Here is a 22,139-nt window from a genome sequence, read left to right as displayed (position 1 = left end):
GTGTTAATTTGATTGTACTACACAAAATCTGTAAATTTTACAGGTTTTACTAGTTACATGTAAATTTTACATGTTTAGGTAGTGTCTTTATTTTAATTTTATTGGCATGACCCTTTCACAAGCAATGATTATTTTCCCAATTATTTAAGTCTTCTGTAAAGGTGTTTTGCCATTGTATTTCCTTAAGTCTTAAATTTGTCTTGCTAGACTAAGTCCTGTATATTCAAGTATTTTGTAATTTTAATGAATGGGATTTTTTTTTTTGCATTTTTTCTCAAGATATACCTGATACATACAAAGACAATATTTGAAAACTTCTTAGAGAAGAGAAAGGAGAAAATAGGTGGCATAGGTGGAATCAGGAAGAGTCATCATCCTGAGTTCAAATCTGGCTTCAGATACTTTTTAGTTATATGACTCTGGGAAAATCACTTAACACTATTTACCCCAGTTTCCTCATCTGTACAATGAGTTGGAAAAGAAAATAAACCACACCATTATCTCTGCCAAGATACCACAAAATGGTGTCATGAAGAATTAGATATAATGGAAATGATTGAACACAACAAAGATGAGAAAATAGGCATTTGAGTCACCAGTTATTGATGTCTTCTCAACAATCTTTTTTTTAAAGTAATACAGCACCATTCATGGTCTTTTCCATTTTTTTAAGATCTTCTCTTTGAGAATTTTTGAAATTCAATCCCTAAGGATCTTTATAATTGTATTGCCTACAGGACAGATTTTTTCAGTAAGTATTTAGCCAGACCCAGATGTTCTTCCTTACTTCATTTTCTTGACTGCCATTTCCATTTCCTCTAATAGTACATCTGGTAACTGAGCCAGATGTGGTGATTCCACTGACACTGGTTATAAGAATAGAACATTAAAGAAATACTCCCAGTTTTCTTTCATTGCATATTGATTTCCCTTCTTGCAGGTTTACCTAACATTGTCCTAAAATGATCTTTAGCTTGATCTTATAAACAGCTTTTTTCAGGCTCATTTTCTATTCTGTTTTTTTTTTCCATTTTAAAAGTCAATCCTGTTCATAGTCTTCCATTATGGTACTCAGTAATATTTTTTCAAATAAATTTCTATCCTAAGCAATGTTGCCTTTGCTTGTCATGTCTCTCCCTTGGTAATATCTAATCTTAGCTTGCTGATGTAGTTTCTTCACTCTGGTTATTATTTTCATTGGTAACAAAAAATTGTCATAATACAATTCAATGACTTCATTTTAATTCATTTTCCTTTTGTCAGAATTAAATTAGTTACCTAGATTGGCTTAGAGCTATAAGTATAAACAATTCTGCTATTTTCTCATCTTTATACTTTTTTTGGATTTGTATTATTTTAACCTTTACTCTAACAAGTTTATTGCATGCCACTAATTCTGAAATAACGCAAACTTCCATACCTCTATTAATTTCCGGTTGGCTCAAATAAAATAGTTTATTTTTGCATGATATAGTGTTCATTATATTCATCATATTCCAACTTTTTTTCTTAAAAGAAGTACTCATAATATATAAAGATAACTGAGGTTTCTAATGAGTCCATAACTCTCTTGCTTCTATTCACTTCAATAAACATTTATTAAGAAATTACTATGTGATTTAACATGTATTGGACTACGTGCCATCTAGATGAGGGGGTAGGGGGAAGAGGGGAAAATTTGGAACAGAAGGTTTTGCAAGGGTCAATGTTAAAAAAAATTACCCATGCATATGTTTTGTAAATAAAAATAAATTTTAAAAAAGAAAAAAGAAATTATTATGTGCAAGAACCAAGAGAAACATTAGGGATTTTTGCTGTTAAGTCATTTCAGTAATGTTTGATGCTGTGACCTCATTTCAACCTTTCTTAGCAAACATACTGAAATGGTTCACTCTTTCTCCAGTTCATTTTACAGATAAGGAGATGAAAGCAAACAGGATTAAGTGATTTGGTGAGGGTCACACAATTAGTAAGTGTCTGAGGACAGATCTGAACTCAGGAAGATGAATCTTCCTAAGTAGATGCCCATTAATTGGGGAAAGGCTGACCAAGCTAGGGTACATGAAAATAATGGAATATTATTGTTCTATAAAAAATGATAAACAGGCTTATTTTAGAAAGACCTGGAATAATTTACACAAACTAGTGCTAAGTGAAACAAGCAGAACCTGGGGGTACAAAGGCAAAATTAAGAAGGTTCTTCCCTCAAAGAGTTTATATTCTGCTGGGTTATTTGGCTTGTACACTGATAGATAGAAAGTTCTGCCCTCAAAGAGCTTATATTCTGCTGGGTTATTTGGCTTGTACGCTGATAGATAGAAAGTGAAGGGGACATAGGAGAGGTCAAAGTGCTCAGATGGTCCCTTAGGGAAACATCATGTAGAGTTGAGACTTCAAGGAATATTAGGAATCTGAAAGACAGAAATGAAGAGGGATCCCATTCCTTGTTTCTCATTCTATAATATTACAGTGTTTAGCATAGTGTTTTGTATACAGTGAGTATTTAATAAGTGCATTTTCATTCACTCATTCATGGGGGACAGCCTGTACAAATACATGGGATAGCAGATGCCCTGATGGCATTTTCTAGGGAGATAACATTGCTATGGGGACTTAGAAATATGATGACATTACATAGGATCCAATTTACTAGAAAACAAAAGTACAAAAGGGAAGTAATGTAAATTAAGGCCAATAAACTGACACCAGACTCCAAGCATTTTAAATACCACGAGGAATTTGTATTTTATCTTATACACAATAGGGAAACATCAAAGGATTTTGAGCAAAGGAGTGACATGGCCAAATCTGGGGTTTAGGAACACAATTCTGGTAACTTTGCAAAACATAGATTGGAGAAAGAAGTCCTCTTTAATGTCTTCATCCTGAACCATATTTTTCCAATGTATTTCTTGCCGTTTTCCTATCCATTGTGCCTATTTTCAAACACAAGTTAACAAGTACTGATATTTATGCTGACTTCCTCTTTGAACCCTTGCTCTTTGTAGAATTTCTTGACATTCATCATCCTCTGAAACAGATGCTGTAGCCCAGAAGCTGCAATTATCTTCAGGGTGGTCTCTTTGCTTGTACTCATCTTGAACATTACAAGACAAGAAGACTTAAATGCCTCAGGAAAGGATGGCCATGGGCCCCCCCAAAAACCAACTCATCCAAATAATTTTTTTCATTTCACTAAGGGGGTCCATGTGCTTGACTTCATTGACTTCTTTGTCTCTTGTTTTGCATTTCTTAGCAATAATGTTAATTTGGACCTAGCATGGTTTTCCAATGCTATTAACTCATGTTATTAGAATAAAATCTCTTTTGAGAACCAACAGTTAAATTCATGTTTGTAGACTGTCTGAAACCTGTGATTCTGGACACCTTCAAGAACCTCTTTCATAAGAAATAGTAAAACAAAATTCAGAGAGTGCTTAACTTGGAAATCATAGATGGAATTCAAATCCCAGCTCTCTCACTTAAATTCTCCATAACTTTCAGCACATGATTTAACTAAACTCTCTGGACCTCAATTTCCTCATCTGTAAAATAAAGCAGTTGGCCTAAATGACTTCCAAGACCTCTTCCAAGTAAAAATCTATGATTCTGATTCTTTCTACCACTAAAGAATCAGAAAAAGTTACAAATGACTGAGAGCTAACTTGTATTTTTATCTATTTCATGAATTGCCTTGGCCAGAGTTCTTTACCTAATTATCCAACTAGTCAGAAGTTGTTTGTCCTTCATTTTCCAAGAGGACCAATGACATTATCAAGTGATATCTTGATTAGGAGTAACTTGGATATAAGTGAAGCAGAGTTGTACAAAGTCTCATTTTCTCTTCTTGGATTTATCCAAGTCCAGTGGCAAGAAAAAAGTCAAGATGACAAGCGATGGCCCACAAAGCAGTAGGGCCTTGAGTCATCCATTCTCCACACCTGACTAGGTTGGTCCTCTGACTATAGATGCTGGGAACAATTTGGAGCCTGTCAAGGTGGTAAAAGAGAATTGTTTCTCCCTTGGAACTGGCTTCTCAAATGGAAAGTGATATATTCCATGAGGAGGCTTCAGGGTAGCATTTTAATAAAGATAATAGCAATGAGGATTTTAAAGCACTTTCTTTCAGGTAAAAATACCAACTGTTTGTGTTATTTGTTTCAAAACAAGAGAAAATTCTCTTTCTCACTGATCCACTTATCTAAACAACTTTTCCTCCACTATGGAAGGCTAGCACTAGGAAATATAAAAGGTGAAGTCAAAGAAGGCAAAGCTAGAGAAAAAAAAAGTCACCATACCTGCTAAACTCAGGGTGTTGAGCACAAACTGGGTGCCATAAAATATGGTAAAGCAGCAATCTTCTTTCTGGCGACTGGCTTTCCCACGTTCAAAGTCCTTTGAGTTTTTCCCTGGGCGGATTTCCTTTATCTCCATTAGGTCCACTAAAAGAGAAATAACAAAACTCAGCAAAAGTAAATGTCCAAAAAAAAAAAAAAAATCCACAGCTAAGTGGTGCAGTGGATAAAGTGTTGAACATGGAGTCAGGAAAAACTGGTTTCAAATCTTGCCTCAGATTAGTTAAATGAACAAATTCTTAATCTTTCACCCTTAGTTTCCTTTTATATAAAATGGAGACAAACAGGATTATTATGAGGATCAAATAAGACTATATGCAGTGCTATCCAAATGCTAGCTATCATCATTATTATGATCATTTAAAGAAAAAAAAGGCCACTTTTATATTGTTATGACACAGTTGTAAGACAGTTGATAGAGTGTTGGGCCTGAAGTCAAGACTCTTGCAGGACATATGCAAATCACTTAACCTCTGCTTATCTTAATCCACTGAAGAAGGAAGAAGCAAACCAGTCCAGTATCTTTGCCAAGAAAATTCCTAGGACAGTATGGGTGTGTTATAGTTCATGGGATCCCAAAGAGTTGGACACAACTGAATGACTAAACAATAAATAACTCACATCTAGCTCACATTTTAGAATTTACAAAGTACAACCCTATGATCAAGTACCTAATATTATTACCATTTTACAAATAAGGAAACTGAGTCAGAGAGCCCAAAAAGGTAAATTCAACTTCGGTGGTAGCACTGAAATTTGGCAAGATGTGATTTATGATTGGCTAAATGGCTTAATGTCATGGAAAAAGAATGTTTAAAGTCAGGTGACCTGGTTTCAAGTTCCTAGTTGAAGTTCAAATTCCTCTACTCCTTTATATACTATCTGTGATAAACAAATAACTTCCCTTAGGTGGGTCTCAGCTGCTTCATCACTAAAGGAAAGTGTGAAATTTGGTAATTTCTAATGATGTTTAATCTCTAATTTTTAACACTTCCTTTAAAGCTGAGATTAATATAAAAGGGGTAGTGGAGTAGCATTGCCTACCAAGAAAATTTATTAATCTGGGAGATGAGCATGAAAATCAGGGAAGAAAGTGACAGAAACAATTTTGTGGAGTAGAAATATTCTACATTATCACCTCTTTGAAGAAAGAATTAGATAATAAATTAATCAATCAATAAGCATCCATTAAGCACCTACCATGTGCTGTACACTGTTGTGGGCACTGGGGATACAAGCACACACACACACACACAAAAAAAAAAAACAGGAAAAAAAATCCCTATTCCTGAAGAGACTATATTCTAATGGAGAAGACATATCTATATTTAAATATACACAGAACAATTATAAATATACAAATAACACAAGAAGTTATATACCAGGTAGTTTGGGAAGAACTAATATTTGAGAAGATCAAAAAACACTTCATAAAGATGATAGTGCTAACTTCTGTAATGGCAAGGAAATGAAAATTGAGTGGATGTTCAATGTAATGGAACATTATTATTCTATAAGAAATGATGAGCAGCCTGATTTTCAGAAAAGCTTGGAAAGACTACATAAACTGATCCTGAGTGATGTGAATAGAACCAAGAGAACATTGTGTACAGTAACATAAAGATTATGTGATGACCAGCAGTGATGGACTTGATTCTTCTCAGCAATGTGGTGACTTAAGACAATTCTAATAGACTTGGGATGGAAAATGCTATTCACATTCAGAGAAAGAACTATAGAGACTAAATGTGGATTGAAACATAGTACTTTCACTTTTATATGTTTCTTTCTTTGCTTGATTTTTCTTTTTCATGTTTTTTCCTTTTAATCTTTCTTCTACAACAAGGAAATATGTTTAACAGGATTGCACATATTTAATCTATATCAGATTGCTTGCTGTCTTGGGGAGGGGAAGGTTAGAAAGAGAAGAAGAAAAATTTGGAATACAGTCTTACAAAAATGAATGGTAAAAACTATCTTTAGATAGTTTGAAAAAATAAAATTTGGAAAAATTTAGAAAAATAAAATACTATTGGGGAAAAAAAAATGATAGTGCTAGATGATAAGTTTCCAAAGTAGAAATCAAAGTTAACATGGAGATACAATGTAGTAGTAATGGATATTATGTTAATGGTTCAAAAAACTGGAATAAAGTCGTAGGAGAATGCTACATGGATACATTCTTGGTTCTGTGTTATACGCAACATTTTTAGCAATGACTTAGATGAAGCCATAAAAGACACACTTATCCTATTTGCAAATGATGCAAAGCTAAGGATGATTAACACTAGAGAATTTTTTAAAAATCATAAAAACAACCTTGATAACTTAGAGCTATAGGCTAAAACAAATGAAAAAATGACATAAAACTTAATGGTGACAATCTACATATCTAACAACTGGAGAATGACAAAAATGAAATATATCAATAATAGAATATCATCATACAACAAGTTTAAATAGTAAGAATACAAAAACATGGGAAAATTAATAAAATGTCATGAAAAATCAAGAAAACAAAACTAGAATGATAACATTTATTGGCTACAACATTCTAAATCATAAAAACAACAGTAGCAAAATTTTATGAATACACAGAAAAATAAAAGATTAGAAGGGAACATGAAATGCTTTTCTTAGCCTTCTGTTCATTATTATTATATAATTGTCCCCTATTTTAAAATATGTATATGTTTCATATCCTATACTTCCATTTTGGAATGAATTACATATTTTGTATCTTAGAATTTACCCTGTTAAATTGATAGAGTTTTTAAAAATATAATTAATGTCATAAAGATAAAAGTAAAGTTTTCCATTTTGATTCAAAAAATCAATTACACAAGTACAAGTTGGGGTAAGTATGACTAGATAGGAATTCATGACGAAGAGACTGTGGGCTTTTAGTGGGTTGCAAGCTCAATACAAATCAACAATATGAAAGGTTTATGAAAAAAATTAAACCTGAAATCAAATTAAGAATAGCATTATGTATAGGACCTAGAATCAGTAAGTCCAGGGTTCAAATCCTAAATCTGTTTCTTACTTGGTACAACCATGCTACTTAATCTCTCTGAGTCTCAGCTGTAAAATGGGAATAATATCTACAGTACTTTCCTCACAGGGATGTTGTAATTAAGTTACTTAAAATATTTTACAAACTTTAAATGACATAATATACAATATTGCATATTGTATACAATATGATAATATACAAACTTTAATAATGATATAAATGTCACTTTTTGTCACTACTGAGTCCAGAATGATGGAGATGCTAACTACATTGTACTCTGTCTTGGTCATACCCATACATTTTAGGAGTGATAGTGATAGCAGCACAACGGGACTATTCTACATGAGGACATTTTGAAGGGACCATGGAATTATGCTCTTCTTAAAGCAGAGCATATTTAGAGAGACATTACAGATGTTTTCAAAGACCCAAATATGGGTATTTGTGGAAGAGAGATCAAACTTGTATTAGTCCTAGAAGAGAGAAATGGGAACAATGAATAAAAGCTGCAAGAGTTAGAATTCAGTTTAATGTAAGAAGAATCTCCCTAATAATTACAATCATCCAAAAATCAAAGTCAAAAGTCTGCCTCTGAATATTTTCAAAGGAAGGTCTGATGAACCACTAAGAGTGGTACAGAAAAAATTACTCTTTGTGTTAGTAGAGAAGAACCACTAAAATCATTCCACTTTTAAGTGATGTGTTATCAAGAATTGTTGAACAGGTATATAAGCATTATGAGAAATTCCCCAAGTTCTCTTTCATTTCAGCTATTTTATGATTCCAAGATTTAATGAAAGCTACAAAGCTAGCCAGGGGCAAAGCACAGGCTAGAGATTTGCCTTTGAGGACAGCAACACATGTTTTAATTTTTTTTTTTTATAGTGGGCCTGTGATTTATTGAAATAGAGAACACCCAAATAGAAAAGAAACTCCACTAGTGGAGATGGGCATCAACTCTGCAATTGTTGCTGAAGACAGAGTGACCTGCTCAGGGTCACATAATCAGACCTTCCTGACTGTGAGGTTGGGTCACTATTCACTGTGATACCCTTCTTTGTAATAGATAGGACAATGGTGCTAGAGTCAGGAAAACCAGAGTTCAAATCATCCTCAGATATTTCCTATGTGACTGTGGGCAAGTCATTTCGTTACTAATATCTGCCTCAATTTCCTCAACTCTAAAATAATTATTAACCTCTTTTATAGCATGCCCAATAAGTGGTCATCTTTCTAGCTTCTCATGAAGACTTCCAATGAAAGAAAACCTAAAAACTTCCAAAATGTAGCTTGATCAAGACAGAATATAAATATATTACCTACTCATTTATTCTGGATATAATAACTCTTCTTTTTTTTTTTTTTTTTTTTTTTTAATTTTGTTTTTGCAAGGCAATCAGGGCTAAGTGACTAGCCCAGGATCTCACAGCTGGTGTCTGAGACCTCATTTGAACTCAGGTCCTCCTGAATCCTGGGCTAGTACTCTATCTATAACTTCACCTACTTGTCCCTATAAATACCTCTCTTAATTTAATGTTCCTTATATCCAACTATCTTAACTATTGTTGCTGGTTCTAACTTCTACGGCCAAGTGGAACACCTTATCTATCTTCTAGTTGATAATTCCATAAATACAAACAACAGCCAACAAATTCCTCCTAAACTTTCTTTTGTCTATATTAAATATCCCCAGTTTTTCAAATATCCTCACATGAATTGTGCTCTGGTCCCCTCCATATTCTCATTACCCTCCTTTGAATGTACTCCTATTTTCCAATCCCTTTCCTAAAACATGGCAGCCAGCCTCTGTATAAACTTTGAGCTGTGTCCATGTTTAGAAAGTACTTGAAGATTTACAAAACACAAACATATACTATGGCCTTATCTGATCTTCAAAACATTTCTATGACATAGGTACAAATCATTCCAATTTGTTAAGTGAGAAAGCCGAAGTTAAGAAAACTTAAGTAAATTGACTGCAGTTACACAGCTGGTAAGCATCCCAAAGTGGGATTCAAACCTGGTTAGCTATAGGAAGTATTCAGTCTACTACAAGGTGTGTAATGTTTTCAATTTTGTTAATGCCACCAAATATAATAGTCACATCTTTTCTTTTCATTTTCCAGAGGTCTCAGCATATATAAGATCTCACTGACTTTTGCTAGTTGTCACTTCCTAAGCAATACATCAATTTTCCTGGCAGCTCCAAAGCAGACCTTGATCAACATTCAATTCAACAAATATTAATTAAGCACCTGCTGTATACAAAGCACTGTCCTTGGCCACAAAAACACAAAGACTGATATGACAGAGGCCCTGCTCTGAAGAAATTTCTGCTTTACTTAACATGTATGGGACTACCTGCCATCTAGGGGAGGGGGTGGGGGGAAAAGGGGAAAATTTGAACACAAGGGTTTGCAAGGGTCAATGTTGAAAAATTATCCATGGATATGTTTTGAAAATAAAAAAAAGAAAGAAAAGAAATTTCCAAACTAATGGAGGGGAGATTGAGAACCATCCTAGAAGAGTCATCTTCCCTTCCTGACTTCATTTCATCACCATTCAGTCACTTCTCAATCCCTTGAAACCTAACTTCCAAATAAATCATTCTGCTGAAATTGTTCTCTACAAGAGTACCAAAGATCACTTAACTGTTAAACCATGGCCTTTTCCTGGTCCTTGTGCGCTCCTACGTCCCCATACTCTCCTTCATAACCCCTCAGCAGCTTTTACTACTGCATTCTGTACTTCTCCCAGGCAATCATTACTTCCTACTTCTATGCATCCATACCACTGTTTTCTCCAGGTCTCTCCCTATCTGACCATTTCTCAATCTTCTTTTCAAGATCCTTTTCCAGTTCCTTCCTTCTTAATGTGAATGTTCCTCATGGCTTTGTCCTGGACCATCTTTTCTCCCTACAAACATTTTTGTGAAAAGCTCATCTGCTTCCCAAAATTCAATTATCTCCTCAATATAAATGTTTCACAAATCTTTAGATATGGTTCCTAATCTCTATCTTGAACTTCAATTAAGCAATTAATTGCTTATAAATAATTGCACCAGGATGTCTCTCATAGATGTCAAATTCAGTATGTCTAAAATGGAGCTCATTATCTTTACTGCAAAACCTGTCTCTCCTCTGAGCTTCCCTGATTCTGTTGAAGGTATCACCAACCTCCCAGTCATTCAATTTTACCTTGGAGTCATACTTGACCCTTCTCTCTCACCCACCAAACACACCCAAATAGCTACATCTGTCAATTCTTTCTCCACAGCATCTCATGATATGGTCTCATTATCTCACAACATATCTCAATATGGTCACCATATTCACTTCCTTCCTGCACTGCACTGATAGGATCCTCAGTGGTCTTTCTGCTCCCAGTATTTCTTTTCTTCAAACTCTTTCACAAAGAACACTGGGAAATGAGTGTGGACCACAACATAGCATTTCCACTCTTTCTGTTAATGTTTGCTTGCATTTTTGTTTTTCTTCCCAGGTTATTTTTTACTTTCTTTCTAAATCCGATTTTTCTTGTGCAACAAGATAACTGTGTATATATATAGTATTTAACATATACTTTTACTTATTTAACATGTATGGGACTACCTGGTATCTAGGGGAGAAGGTGGGGGGGAAGAGGGGAAAAGTTGGAACAGAAGTTTTTATATATGTTTTGTCAATAAAATGCTATAATAAAAAATTAAAAAATAAAAAACTCTTTCACACACTTGCCAAAATAATCTTTCCTAAGACACATCTATGACTATGTTACTCCCCTGTTCAAAAGCCTTCAATGGCTCCCTATTGCCTTTAGGATAAAATAAAAACTCTTCATTCTGACACGTAAAGTCCTCCAAAATCTGGTTCTCACCTACTTTTCTTATATGACTCTACTTTTTAGTCAAACTGACTTACCAGTCATTTCCCAAATTCAGTCCTGGGTCTCCTGTTTCCAGACACACAAGCTATTGCCTATCCCTGAAATATGCTGCAGCATGATATCTGCCTCTCCATGCCTTCTCAGTTGTTAATTATCTTTCCTTCCTCATTTTTCCTAGTATTGTACTGATTTTGTTCCTATTATTCACTAATACAATGTATACTCCTGAAGGGCATAAACTGCTTAATTTTTATATTCACATCCCCAGTGCCTAACACAGTAACTAGCACAAGATAGGCACTTAATACCTACCAGATGAACTGAATTCTAGGAAAAACTATAATACAAATGATCAATCAATAAGTATTTATTAAGTACTTCTATATATCAAGGTGTTAGAATACAAGTACAAAGAACAAAACAGTAAGGGATTACTGAAATCATATTAGTACATTCTAAGACAGAGTAAGATAATTGTGAAAAACAAATACAGGGAAGAAGTAATCAAAGGAGAAGAAGTAATGAAAGAGGAAGAGAGAAAGGAAAAAGCATTTATTAAGTACTTACTATATGCCAACACTATACTAAGTGTTTTACAAATATTATCTCATTTGATCCTCACTACTACTCTGGGAAATATGTGCTATCATTATTCCCCATTTTACAGAAGAGAGAAATGAAGCTGTCAGAGGTTCATTGACTTTTCAGGATTAACAGCTAATAAGTGTCTGAGGCTAGATATGAATTCAGGCCTTCCACTCTATCCATTGTATCTCCATTGTACCAGCTAGCTGCCTCGAATGAGAAATTTGAAAAGATATAGAGACATCAGGAAAAGTTTCAAGGAGAAAAATGGGACTGAAAGAAAAGAAGAGTTTTGGTTTTGTTTTGTTTTGTTTTTGATAAATAGATTTTGAGGTTGGGAAGAGTCTACTCCATTTAGAGTGAACATAAGAGCAATTAAGTAGGATGATACAAGAAACCATAAACAGTAATCTGGTTTGACTGGAACATAGATAAATGAAGGGAAGTAGAATGAGAAAGTCTGGATCCCTGGATACCAACGTGGGAAGTTTACTGTTTGTTTGGAAAACAATGTGGAGTCACTTTAGACTTCTGAGTAAGAGAGTGTCACAATCATTAAGGAAAATTATTCCAGCAGTGATAGGGAAGATGAATTGGAGATGGGAGGATACAGGAAGAACAGTTAACATCTCCAAAGTTTCAAAATGAATCAATTCCTTGCAAGGGTTAGAAGTCATCAGAGACATAGCAACTGACCAAGAAATCTGAGGTCCTTGCATGTCTGGAAGACTAAAAAGACTCTATTCTCTTGAGGAAGAGCTAGAACCCCAATTAGGGATGGTTGTAGGCAAAATTGGAAACAAAACTCCAGCTAACGGGCACCGTACTGGGCCATGTTAGCAGAAACTACACAGAAATAACTCATTCACAGGGACAACATACGCAGAGAAGACCAGCCAGGAGATCTGGCTAAGGCAGGGCTATGATCTCTCCAGAAGACATCCATGTCCTTGTAATACCAGTTGTGCGTTGTCCTTCCATATGTGTATCTGGTTACGTGTTCACATGATTATGACCCTCCACATGCATGTCCCAGTCATATGTGTCCTCTATATGTGCTTCTTTCCATAGATTGTCCTTCTATGTGTTCCATTTTTCCTAAGGATTATGCATGCACATTTGTGGGAGAATCCAACCCACATTTATGGAGGAAATATTTAATTTTATTTTTCTTGCTTTGCTATTCTATCAAAAGCCTTTGCTTTAAACTGTGAACTCTGGTAGACTGACAATTCTATTTTTTCTAAGGATTATGCATTTTTTTGTGGAAGAATCCGACCCACATTTATGAAGGAAATATTTAACATTATTTTTATTACATTGCTATTCTATCAAAAACCTTTGCTTTAAACTGTGAACTCTAGTAGACTAATAATTCTATGTGTCCCATTCTTCAAGGATTATGCATGCATATTTATGGGAGAATCTGACCCACATTTATGAAGGAAATATTTAATGTTATTTTTCTTGCTTTGCTATTCTATCAAAAGCCTTTGCTTTAAACTGTGAACTCTGATAGACTAACAAAGATAAAGACATTGGATGGGAAAGGTATTCTCTCTTGGGAATTTTTTCAATAATTAACAAAAGGGACCCCTTTCAGAAAAGGCTATTTGAGTATCTAGAAGTTAAACTTCATGCTACATTTTCTCTCTCATAATAAAGGAGTTCCTAATCTTTTTTGTATTATGGACTTCTTTGATAAGTCTAGTGAAAGTTATGAGTCCCTACTCAGAATATTGTTCTTTAAATGTATAAAATGCAAAGTGTTCTAGCATAAATCAATTATATTGAAATAGAGTTATCCACATATAAAAAACAAGTTCATGGACTCCAAAGTTAAGATCCCTGTACCAATTAGAGTGTACATCAAACAGAGCTACAAGGACTCAAGTAGCTTCAGGTCCCAGGGCTTAAGCACTGATAACTTCCAGAGAATCTCATGCCCTCTGAATCCTGGAAGCAGGATTCTTTTCTCAGACTTCAGAGGGGATGAGAGATGGTAGGACTCATAGAAGAAACCTTAAAAATATGGTGGAGCTTGAAATTAACATTTGAAATTCTTCTCATAGACTGTACTATATAGAAATATGTTTTTAAAAGTAAGATGGCTCAGCTGCAAAAAAAAAAAATTACTGCTTCTATAATATATCTAATCTTTTCCAGTATAATCTCACCTCTTTATTTGTTTTAATACCAGCTGCCACTCTATGCTCTCAGGGACTGTTTAGGAGCCAAACTCAACCTTCATCCACCCTTACATCCAACTTCCTTTCTGAACAAAAACCTCTTTGGTCACATCTTCCAGTTCTGAATTCATGCAGAATACTGTGCCCATTAGCCCCCACCTACATCTCTGCTTTCATTTCCTCCTCCTCCCCGCCTCTTCACTTGTGAGTTCCCATGACTCTACTCTTTCGACTCCCATTTCCTTTCTCCTCCCACATTTTACTTTGTGTCTTTTCTTCACGCTGCTCTCCATTCCTGGCACAGCCTCCAACATCCTGTCCACTAGATCCAGCTCATTTTAGCCAGCTCATACCCAAAAGCACCAGTGAAAAAAATTTCCCGAGGAAATTAATGTCTATTTCATCAGTACAGAAACACAATAGAAGGATTCAGAAGGGAAAAGGCATGAATCACTCCAACTTCATTTAACTCTTGCTCATGTTCTTGATCAAGAAGGCATGGAAGCAGAACATCAGAGAATTAGAAGGGACCTCAAAGAGTATCTAATCCAATTCACATCTGAGCAGGAACATTCTTCAAATGGTCATCCAGTCTCTCCTTGAAAACCCCTTGGCTTTTTTTATTGTTGTTAGGGTACTGATAGTGACATTAAAAGCAATAGGAAGAGAAAAAGATCTCATCAATGAATCATTTAAAAAATACATAGAAGAGAGCAGAAGGAAGCTTAGAGGGGACATAAACAAACAGAATAGTGTTGGAATTACCACAGCAAATGTAAAATAGACTTTTTAAAAAGCAAACGACATATAGTGAAGCCATTTCGTTGATGGTCTTCTTTTCCTATTTTATGTATTTGGAAATGTTCATATTTGTTGCATTTGTCAAATTTATAATAATAAAAAGGATTTTTTTTTTTAAGATTCTAACCCTCTTCAGACCTCTCATAACACTTTGTACCTCTCTATTATAATACTACATAGTATAATTATCCATGTATGTCTTCTCCACGTACTAGAAGGTCAGGTACTTAAGACAGGAACCATGCCTTTTCTCAACTTGCTTATTTTCTCCATTATCCAACATACAACATATAATATTTATTATATCGTATTAATCTGTAAACAGTAGGTGCTTATTAATTGTTCATTATATCTGTTCTTCAATAGCAAGGAACTTACTGCCTCACAAAGAATCCATTCCACTGTCTTGCTTGCTTTTTTATGTCCATATTTGTCACACTGTACAAGAAAAATCAGACCAAAAGGGAAAAAATATCATGAGAAAGAAAAAAGCACACAAAGTGAAAATACTCTGCTTTGATCCACAATCAGTTTTCATAGTTCTTTCTCAGGATGTAGATGGCATTTTCCATCCCAAATCTATCAGAATTGTCTTGAATTGTTGAGAAGAGCCATCACACTTGATTATCACATATAATCTTGCTGTTACTGTGTAAATGTTCTCCTGGTTCGTCTTACTTTCCTCTGAATCAGTTTACATAAATCTTTCCAATTTTTTCTGAAATCAGCCTGCTCATCATTTCTTATAGAACAATAATATTCCATTATATTCATATATCATAACTTAATCAGCCATTCCCCAACTGATGAGCATCCACTCAACTTTCAGTTTCATGCCACAGGAAGTTTTTCTTTATACCAAGTCAAAAACTACTTCCTTGCAAGCTCCACTCATTGCCCCCTCTTTCTTTCAAGACAACCCTTCAGATACCTTCAGGTAGCTATGGTGCCATCTTCCCTTTCTCAACCCCTCAATACATATACCAAGTCTTCACTTTTTCCAAATAGACATTTCTTGTTCCCTCAACCAGTCCTCATCTGACACTGTCTCAAGTTCCCTCAATATCTTGATCATTCTTTTCTAAATATGTACTGTTTGTCAAGCCCTCCACAAAATATGGTGCCCAGAATCAAATACAAAACTCCAGATGAAATATGAACAGAGTAGAGTCTGATGGGACTAATGTATTCACCATTTGAGCTATGCCTTTCAAAACAGCATTTTCATCTGCCATATTATAGAATTTAATGTACTGAGGCTTCAGTCCACTAACATCTGGTTTATTTTATTTTTACGTAAACTATTCTTTATCTATGGCTCCCCAATTCTGTACCTGAACATTTGATTTTAATCCAAATGTGATACATCAAATTTAATCTGGGAAGATTCAGAGCATCATTCCAATCTATCAAAAACTTTTAAAATATTTTTATATTTATTTTTTATTGTTTGATGTGTTAACTATACCAGCTTAATGTCACCTACAAATACGCTAAGCTTGATATCAATACCACTACCTAGTCACTGATAAAAATATAGAACAAAGAAGGGGCAACCACTAGAAAATTTTTCATTTTTGATTTAAGAATTAAGGAAGATAGAGAATTGGAACTCAAATTTTTCTAAATGAATAGAATTGTTTTTATATATAATTGGGAAAAATTAAATATTAAACAAAAAAGGTTTTGTTTTGTTTTTTTTAAACTAAAATACATGGTTGGTATCTCATTTTGGAAAAGGTCGTTGCATCTGACCTTCCTCAGGACTCCATGAACTTTGGTCTTAATAAATAACAGTGATATAGCACAGCTTCACTAACTACCATCTCAGTAAATAATAATGATACTGTATAGCCTCCTCCACTTAACAGGCTCTGAAGACATCTCTGCTATTTCTGAGCAGGACAAAAATAGGAATGACCATGTGTACCCTTATGATAAGCCAATCATTGAAAAACTAAGGAAGTAGCTTCTATCCATCTAGGTCATAAACTAGACAGCATTTATTTTGAAGGATCAAAGATAGAGTAAGTAATGAAGATACTGAAAAAATAATTTTGCAAAAGTGGTTTCTGGAAATTAACATTTCAACCAGCATTTAAAGAAACTCAAAGATTTTGTTTTTCTTACGATAAACATCAACCAGGCTCAAAATCATCTCTCCTATTTACATAGCACTTAATATTGTGAGGAATTAAAAACATTTGTATATTGATCGAATTTGATCTTCATAGCAGTTTTGTGAAGCATGAGTTACTATCATCTCTTGTACAGACAAGAAAAATTAGCCTCTGAGGCAAAAGTCTTGACTCTAGACCCAGTGCTCTACCCAACACCCTAGTTACATGCATACAGGGTTTTCCAGGAAAATAATAGCTCTGTGGCAAAGGAAAAGGCTACTTAAAATTTACTCCATGAAACCAAAGGAATTCTGGAATATTTTCATCAAAGAGCACCAGATTGAATGTTGAGATCACATGTTCTTAACTTCTTGTGTTAGAGGACTATTTATGTAGATTTTGGTGAAGACTATGAGTCCTTCTCTGAATAATTTTTTAAATTCATAAAATAAAATATTTAGGATGACAAAAGAATGACAACAATATTAATAGCTTTTATAGAGAATCAACTGTGTTAGGCACAGTGCTAGCCTTTTTAAAAATATTATCTCATTTTATCATCACAACTATGGAAGACAGGTACCATTATTATCTCCATTTTATTCTTGAAGAAACATGCAAACAAGAAGTTAAGTAATTTGACCAGAGTCGCGTAGCCATTAGCATCTGAGGCAGTGTTTGAACTCAGGTCTTCCTGATTCAGGCGCAACTTTCAATCCATAGTGTCACTTTATGCTGAATTATAATTATCAAAATAAATTCATAGATTAAGAACCCCTGGCTAGAAGATTTGGACTCCAATCCTGGATCTTCCCCTTACTATTGATGAGAGCTTGAGCAAGTATTTCTTCATTTGTTAACTGAGGAAGTTAGACTAGATGATCTTATCTTTCTCCAGCTCTAAATTTTGTGAATCTATCATCCTACAAACATTCATAGTCAAAACAAAGGCATCAAACTACCAGATCTCAATCTCAGGAGAAGTCAGCTATCCTTTCTCTATCCCAGGAACCCCTTTTAACCTGAGAAATTTTTACAAGTCCCCAGGTATGTAAAATACACAAACAAACCAAAAATTTACTGATAATAAATCAACATTTCACGATCCCCACATTCAGTTTCATAACCTCATCCATTTTAGGTCATGATCCCTGTTTTTAAGAACTTTTCTCTAGACTGAAACCAGATCTCTTAAGTTAAAATACTGTTTCCCCTATGTGCAAGGCTCATATTTCTAGAGAAAGATGGTGCTGAGACAACATAAAGAGTGCACTTATAAATGGCCACTGCCATTTACCATTGAGTAAAAACCCACTGAAAAGGAACCACTAGGAACTCCCATTCTACTCTGTTTGTAATAAGAGACTGTTAGAAATTCTTCAACCTTCTGCCAATTCAAGTTGCCTTTGCTACTAGAAATAGTTTTCAAGATACAATCTTAATCAATCTCTCCCTTTCCTTTCTGCTGCCAATTATCCTAAAAAAAATCTTGCCCCCAAGAACCCAACCTTTCAAACACACAATCAAGAATACAGAAACTCAAGAGCTGAATGACACTTCAGAGTTCACTTAATCTAACCCTTCAATTTTATGGAGAAAATTGAAACCCTGGATTTCTTCTAAATTTGATTGAAAAACCATGACTAAATCGATGTCCAATTCGCATGAATTTGGAATTCAAAAATAGAATTTAGAAGAGGAAAGAACCTTGTAGATCAACTGGTCCAACAGGTCTTCAATAGGGTGTGGTTAGCGGAGGAACTGACAAAAATTAATCCCTGAGGTAAAATTATATTCCCTTAAAACACTGCTCCCAGGGAGTTCTGCTCTTCCCTTCCCTGCTCTGTGAGCTCTGCTCAGAGCTAGATAGGATAGCTTTTGGTCAGACTAGGACAAAGCCTGATCTCAACCTGTAAGCCTCTCTACTCAGTGCAGAGAGGGAGAAGGCACTGATAGAAACCAGTTTAACTTCATGGTCCCACCTGCCAGGGAGACAGTCCAGTCAAAAATCCAAGTTTTGTCAGATCCCTGAGATCCACCCTCTGTAGGGGTCTTGGGCAGCTTCATCTTATCATGTTCTGCCAGAAATCCCAATCATGTCCCTCAGGTTAAATTTCCTATAAAATCTACTTATAGGCTATCTCATGGCTGCTGCCCTCCCTTGGGTCAGTCCACCAGGTCACTTTGCCTCATGGGGTCTTTCTCCTTACCCCAAGCCATGTGGCCTCTCTCCTAACTCACTATACTTCTCAACCCCACTTCTCCTCCTTCTGACCCTTTTGGGGTGCTGGGTCCCTTTCAGGATTAAGGGTCTGTCTGCTAAGGACATGCCCCAACCTCATGGGGTGCTCCTTTTCTAGCAGGTAATTATGAGTTCCACTGAGGAACTTGTCTTTATATGTTCTCCCAACTCTATTTCCTATTTATCATTCCTGGTGTCTCTTGTATCCCTTCATTTTGTCTGTTTCCTATTCCCCTAAATAAATCTACCTTTTGCCAAAGAGAATGGCCATTGTGAATTCTTTTCATGACTGAACACCAACATTTGGTGTCGTCTACCATCATCTGTTGTCTACTTCACCCACATCACCATGACAGGTAACTAATTTAGGCACTACCTAAGCCAACTTCCTCAATCCTCAGACAAGGAAACCAAAAAATGATTTGTTCATCAAAGCCAGTAAATACTGGGAACGTTCAAAGAAGAATCTGGAGGAACATGATAGATATGTTCAAATATTTGAAGGGCTGTCATGTGGAAGAGGGACCAGACCTTGTTCCCAAATTGAAACTCAACTTTCTTGAATTACTCATCTCATTACTGCCTCCTTAAAAAAAAAAAAATTTAATTGGGCTTGCAGGTTTTCCATCTTCTTACAAAAGATACTGTAGATAATCTTGTTTTTCTTTATATTTTATATATTTTCATATTCTCTTCAGGAACTATAAAAATTATAAATATGTGAATCATAACCACAGAAAACAGTTCCACCATGTAAATACATACATACATGTATGTGTTTGTGTGTGTGTGTGTGTGTATGGCACTACGGATTGAAACTTAGGCAATTCAAGTTCTAACCCTGGCTCTGCCAAAGATGAAGTGTGTCATCTTGAGTAAGTCAAACTTTCCCCTATATGAGACTTAATTTCCTCCATTGAAAAATAAAAGGATTGGGATGACCCTCTAAAGTCCCTTTCAGTTCTGACATTCCATAATTCTTTGATTTGAAAAAGCATAAACAAGCCATTAAAAAATTAAGGCACCAGTAGGAGAACAGAAAAAAATAGTTTCCAAATCAAGAGGCTATTCATTTGCCTTTGCAAATATTCTTCCCTGTGGTTAGGGAGACAATGCTTCATTTCCCCATTGCAAATAGTGCTTTGCAAATATATGGTCAGGGTGGGCAAAGGGGGCCCCCCAGAGTTCCTAAGGTGGGTTCAAAGGTGAGGTATTTCCTTCCTTTAAGAGTAGCTGGAAGCCCCAGCCCCCTTGTTAACAGAAACCCAAGCCCAAGGCTCCAAGGAGCCGCTAAGAGACTATTATTGCCATGGGGCAATAATAACAGGAAGCATAATGGGAAAGATGGCTAAGATTCTGGTCAGCTTGAGGGCATACACCATGTTCTTTTGCACAATGAATCCTCTTTTTTCGAAGTTAAAGGTTGGGTTTCCATGGGATTCTGTTTGTGGGTAAAGCTTCCATGTGGAGCAGCCTTGTATGCAGCCTTGATTTTACTATGTGGACACATTGACTGAGAGGGCAGTGAAGAGATTAATTGAATCTTGGAATCCCTGAGCTGGGCATGACATCAGAGATCATCCAGCCCAACCCACCCTGAAACATCTGTAAATAATCATTTTAACAGATGGTTATCTCACCTCTGCCTGAACAACTCCAGCAGAAGGCAGCTTGCCATCCTCCAAAGCAAATTGTCAAGAAGTTCCTTTTTTATATGAGTCAAAATCTTTCTCAATAACTTCTACCCACTGCTCCTAGTTCTGACCTCTGAAGTCAAGTGGGATGAAATCTAACTCATCTTCCACATAAAAACCTTTCCAATGTTTGGACATATTTATCAAGTTCTCCCAAATTCTTATCTTCTCTGGACACCCTCAGTTTCTTCATTTGGTCCATGAATCACCTTAAGGTTCCTTGCCATCCTGTTCTCCCTCCACTGGATCTCCCTATTGCCATAATGCTCTTCCTAGAATAGGATGCCCAGAACGGGACTTGATTCTCCAGATGTTGTTCGATTAGGTCAGAGGGATCAGACAGGACGTAGACAGCTTCTGTTGGTTTGACCTCCACTGGGGGCTTAAGCTGACAGAGAATGCCATTTATCATTTCAATAATCATTCCAGTCTTGCAAACAGTAGATACTCAATGCTTGTAGAATGAAAGAATAGAGAGTAACTGACTGACTGACTAACTTAAAACTTCTCTAAGAGTCTGTTAAGTTCATAACAATAAATTAGTGGCTCTGAAAATGGATAGCCACAAAAGAATGGGCCCTGACCTTGAGAAATTCAAGACACATAGGAAATAAACAAACCAGAATAGAAAAACACAGAACATCTGAGCTGAAAAGACTTTCAGTTCTACAGAAATTTTAAGTTTTCTGTGTCATAGTTCCTTTTGTTAACCTGTTGAAACCAATCTTTGAAAAAGTTTCCAATGCATATAATGAAATACAGTTATCAAAATATGTTTAAATACAAGCTCATTAGCATGACCCATTTTTAAAGATGAGGAAACTGAAGCCCACAAAAGAAAAAGGCCTCGTACCAGGCCACATAACAAGTCAGTGGCGGAATCATGACATAAAATAATATATCCACAAGTGCAATTGAAAATAAGAGTCACAAAATGATGATGTAAGGACTGAGGAGCCAAAAATTTCAAGCCATTGCAAGGAAGGACCCATTGTACATCACTAAAAGCCAGGATTTACTGACTCCCAAGAAGGAGCTCAGATATAATCCTACTAAGGATAAAGAAATGAGCTCTGGATCTTTTTTTTGTTTTAAAAAGCTCCATCACCTGCATGTGGATCATCAACCAGAACTGACAGGAAAGGGTTTTTAAAAGCAGCATACCTACTATCTGCCTTGCTATTGTCCCTGTCACCATAGACTCTCCTCAGATACCCAGTGCACTGGAAGCTCCTCTCCCTCCTTTTTGGCT

General features: G+C 35.6%; 1 protein-coding gene across 4 annotated transcripts in view; it reads right to left on the bottom strand.

The window, feature by feature from the left end:
- The window catches only part of PLCG2 (phospholipase C gamma 2), a 157,449-nt gene that overhangs the window by 92,939 nt on the left and 42,371 nt on the right, over window positions 1-22,139 (bottom strand). For all 4 annotated transcript variants that reach the window (XM_023494629.2, XM_023494626.2, XM_023494627.2 and 1 more), the window contains exon 3: window positions 4,299-4,442. In XM_023494629.2, coding sequence (XP_023350397.1) covers window positions 4,299-4,442 — 144 coding nt within the window. The remainder of the gene's footprint in view (window positions 1-4,298; window positions 4,443-22,139) is intronic.

This window comes from Sarcophilus harrisii, chromosome 2, assembly GCF_902635505.1.
Source record: "Sarcophilus harrisii chromosome 2, mSarHar1.11, whole genome shotgun sequence".
Lineage (NCBI taxonomy): Eukaryota > Metazoa > Chordata > Mammalia > Dasyuromorphia > Dasyuridae > Sarcophilus > Sarcophilus harrisii.
The sequence above is the reverse complement of the archived record's forward strand: the minus strand, read 5'-3'. Positions and strand labels throughout refer to the sequence as shown.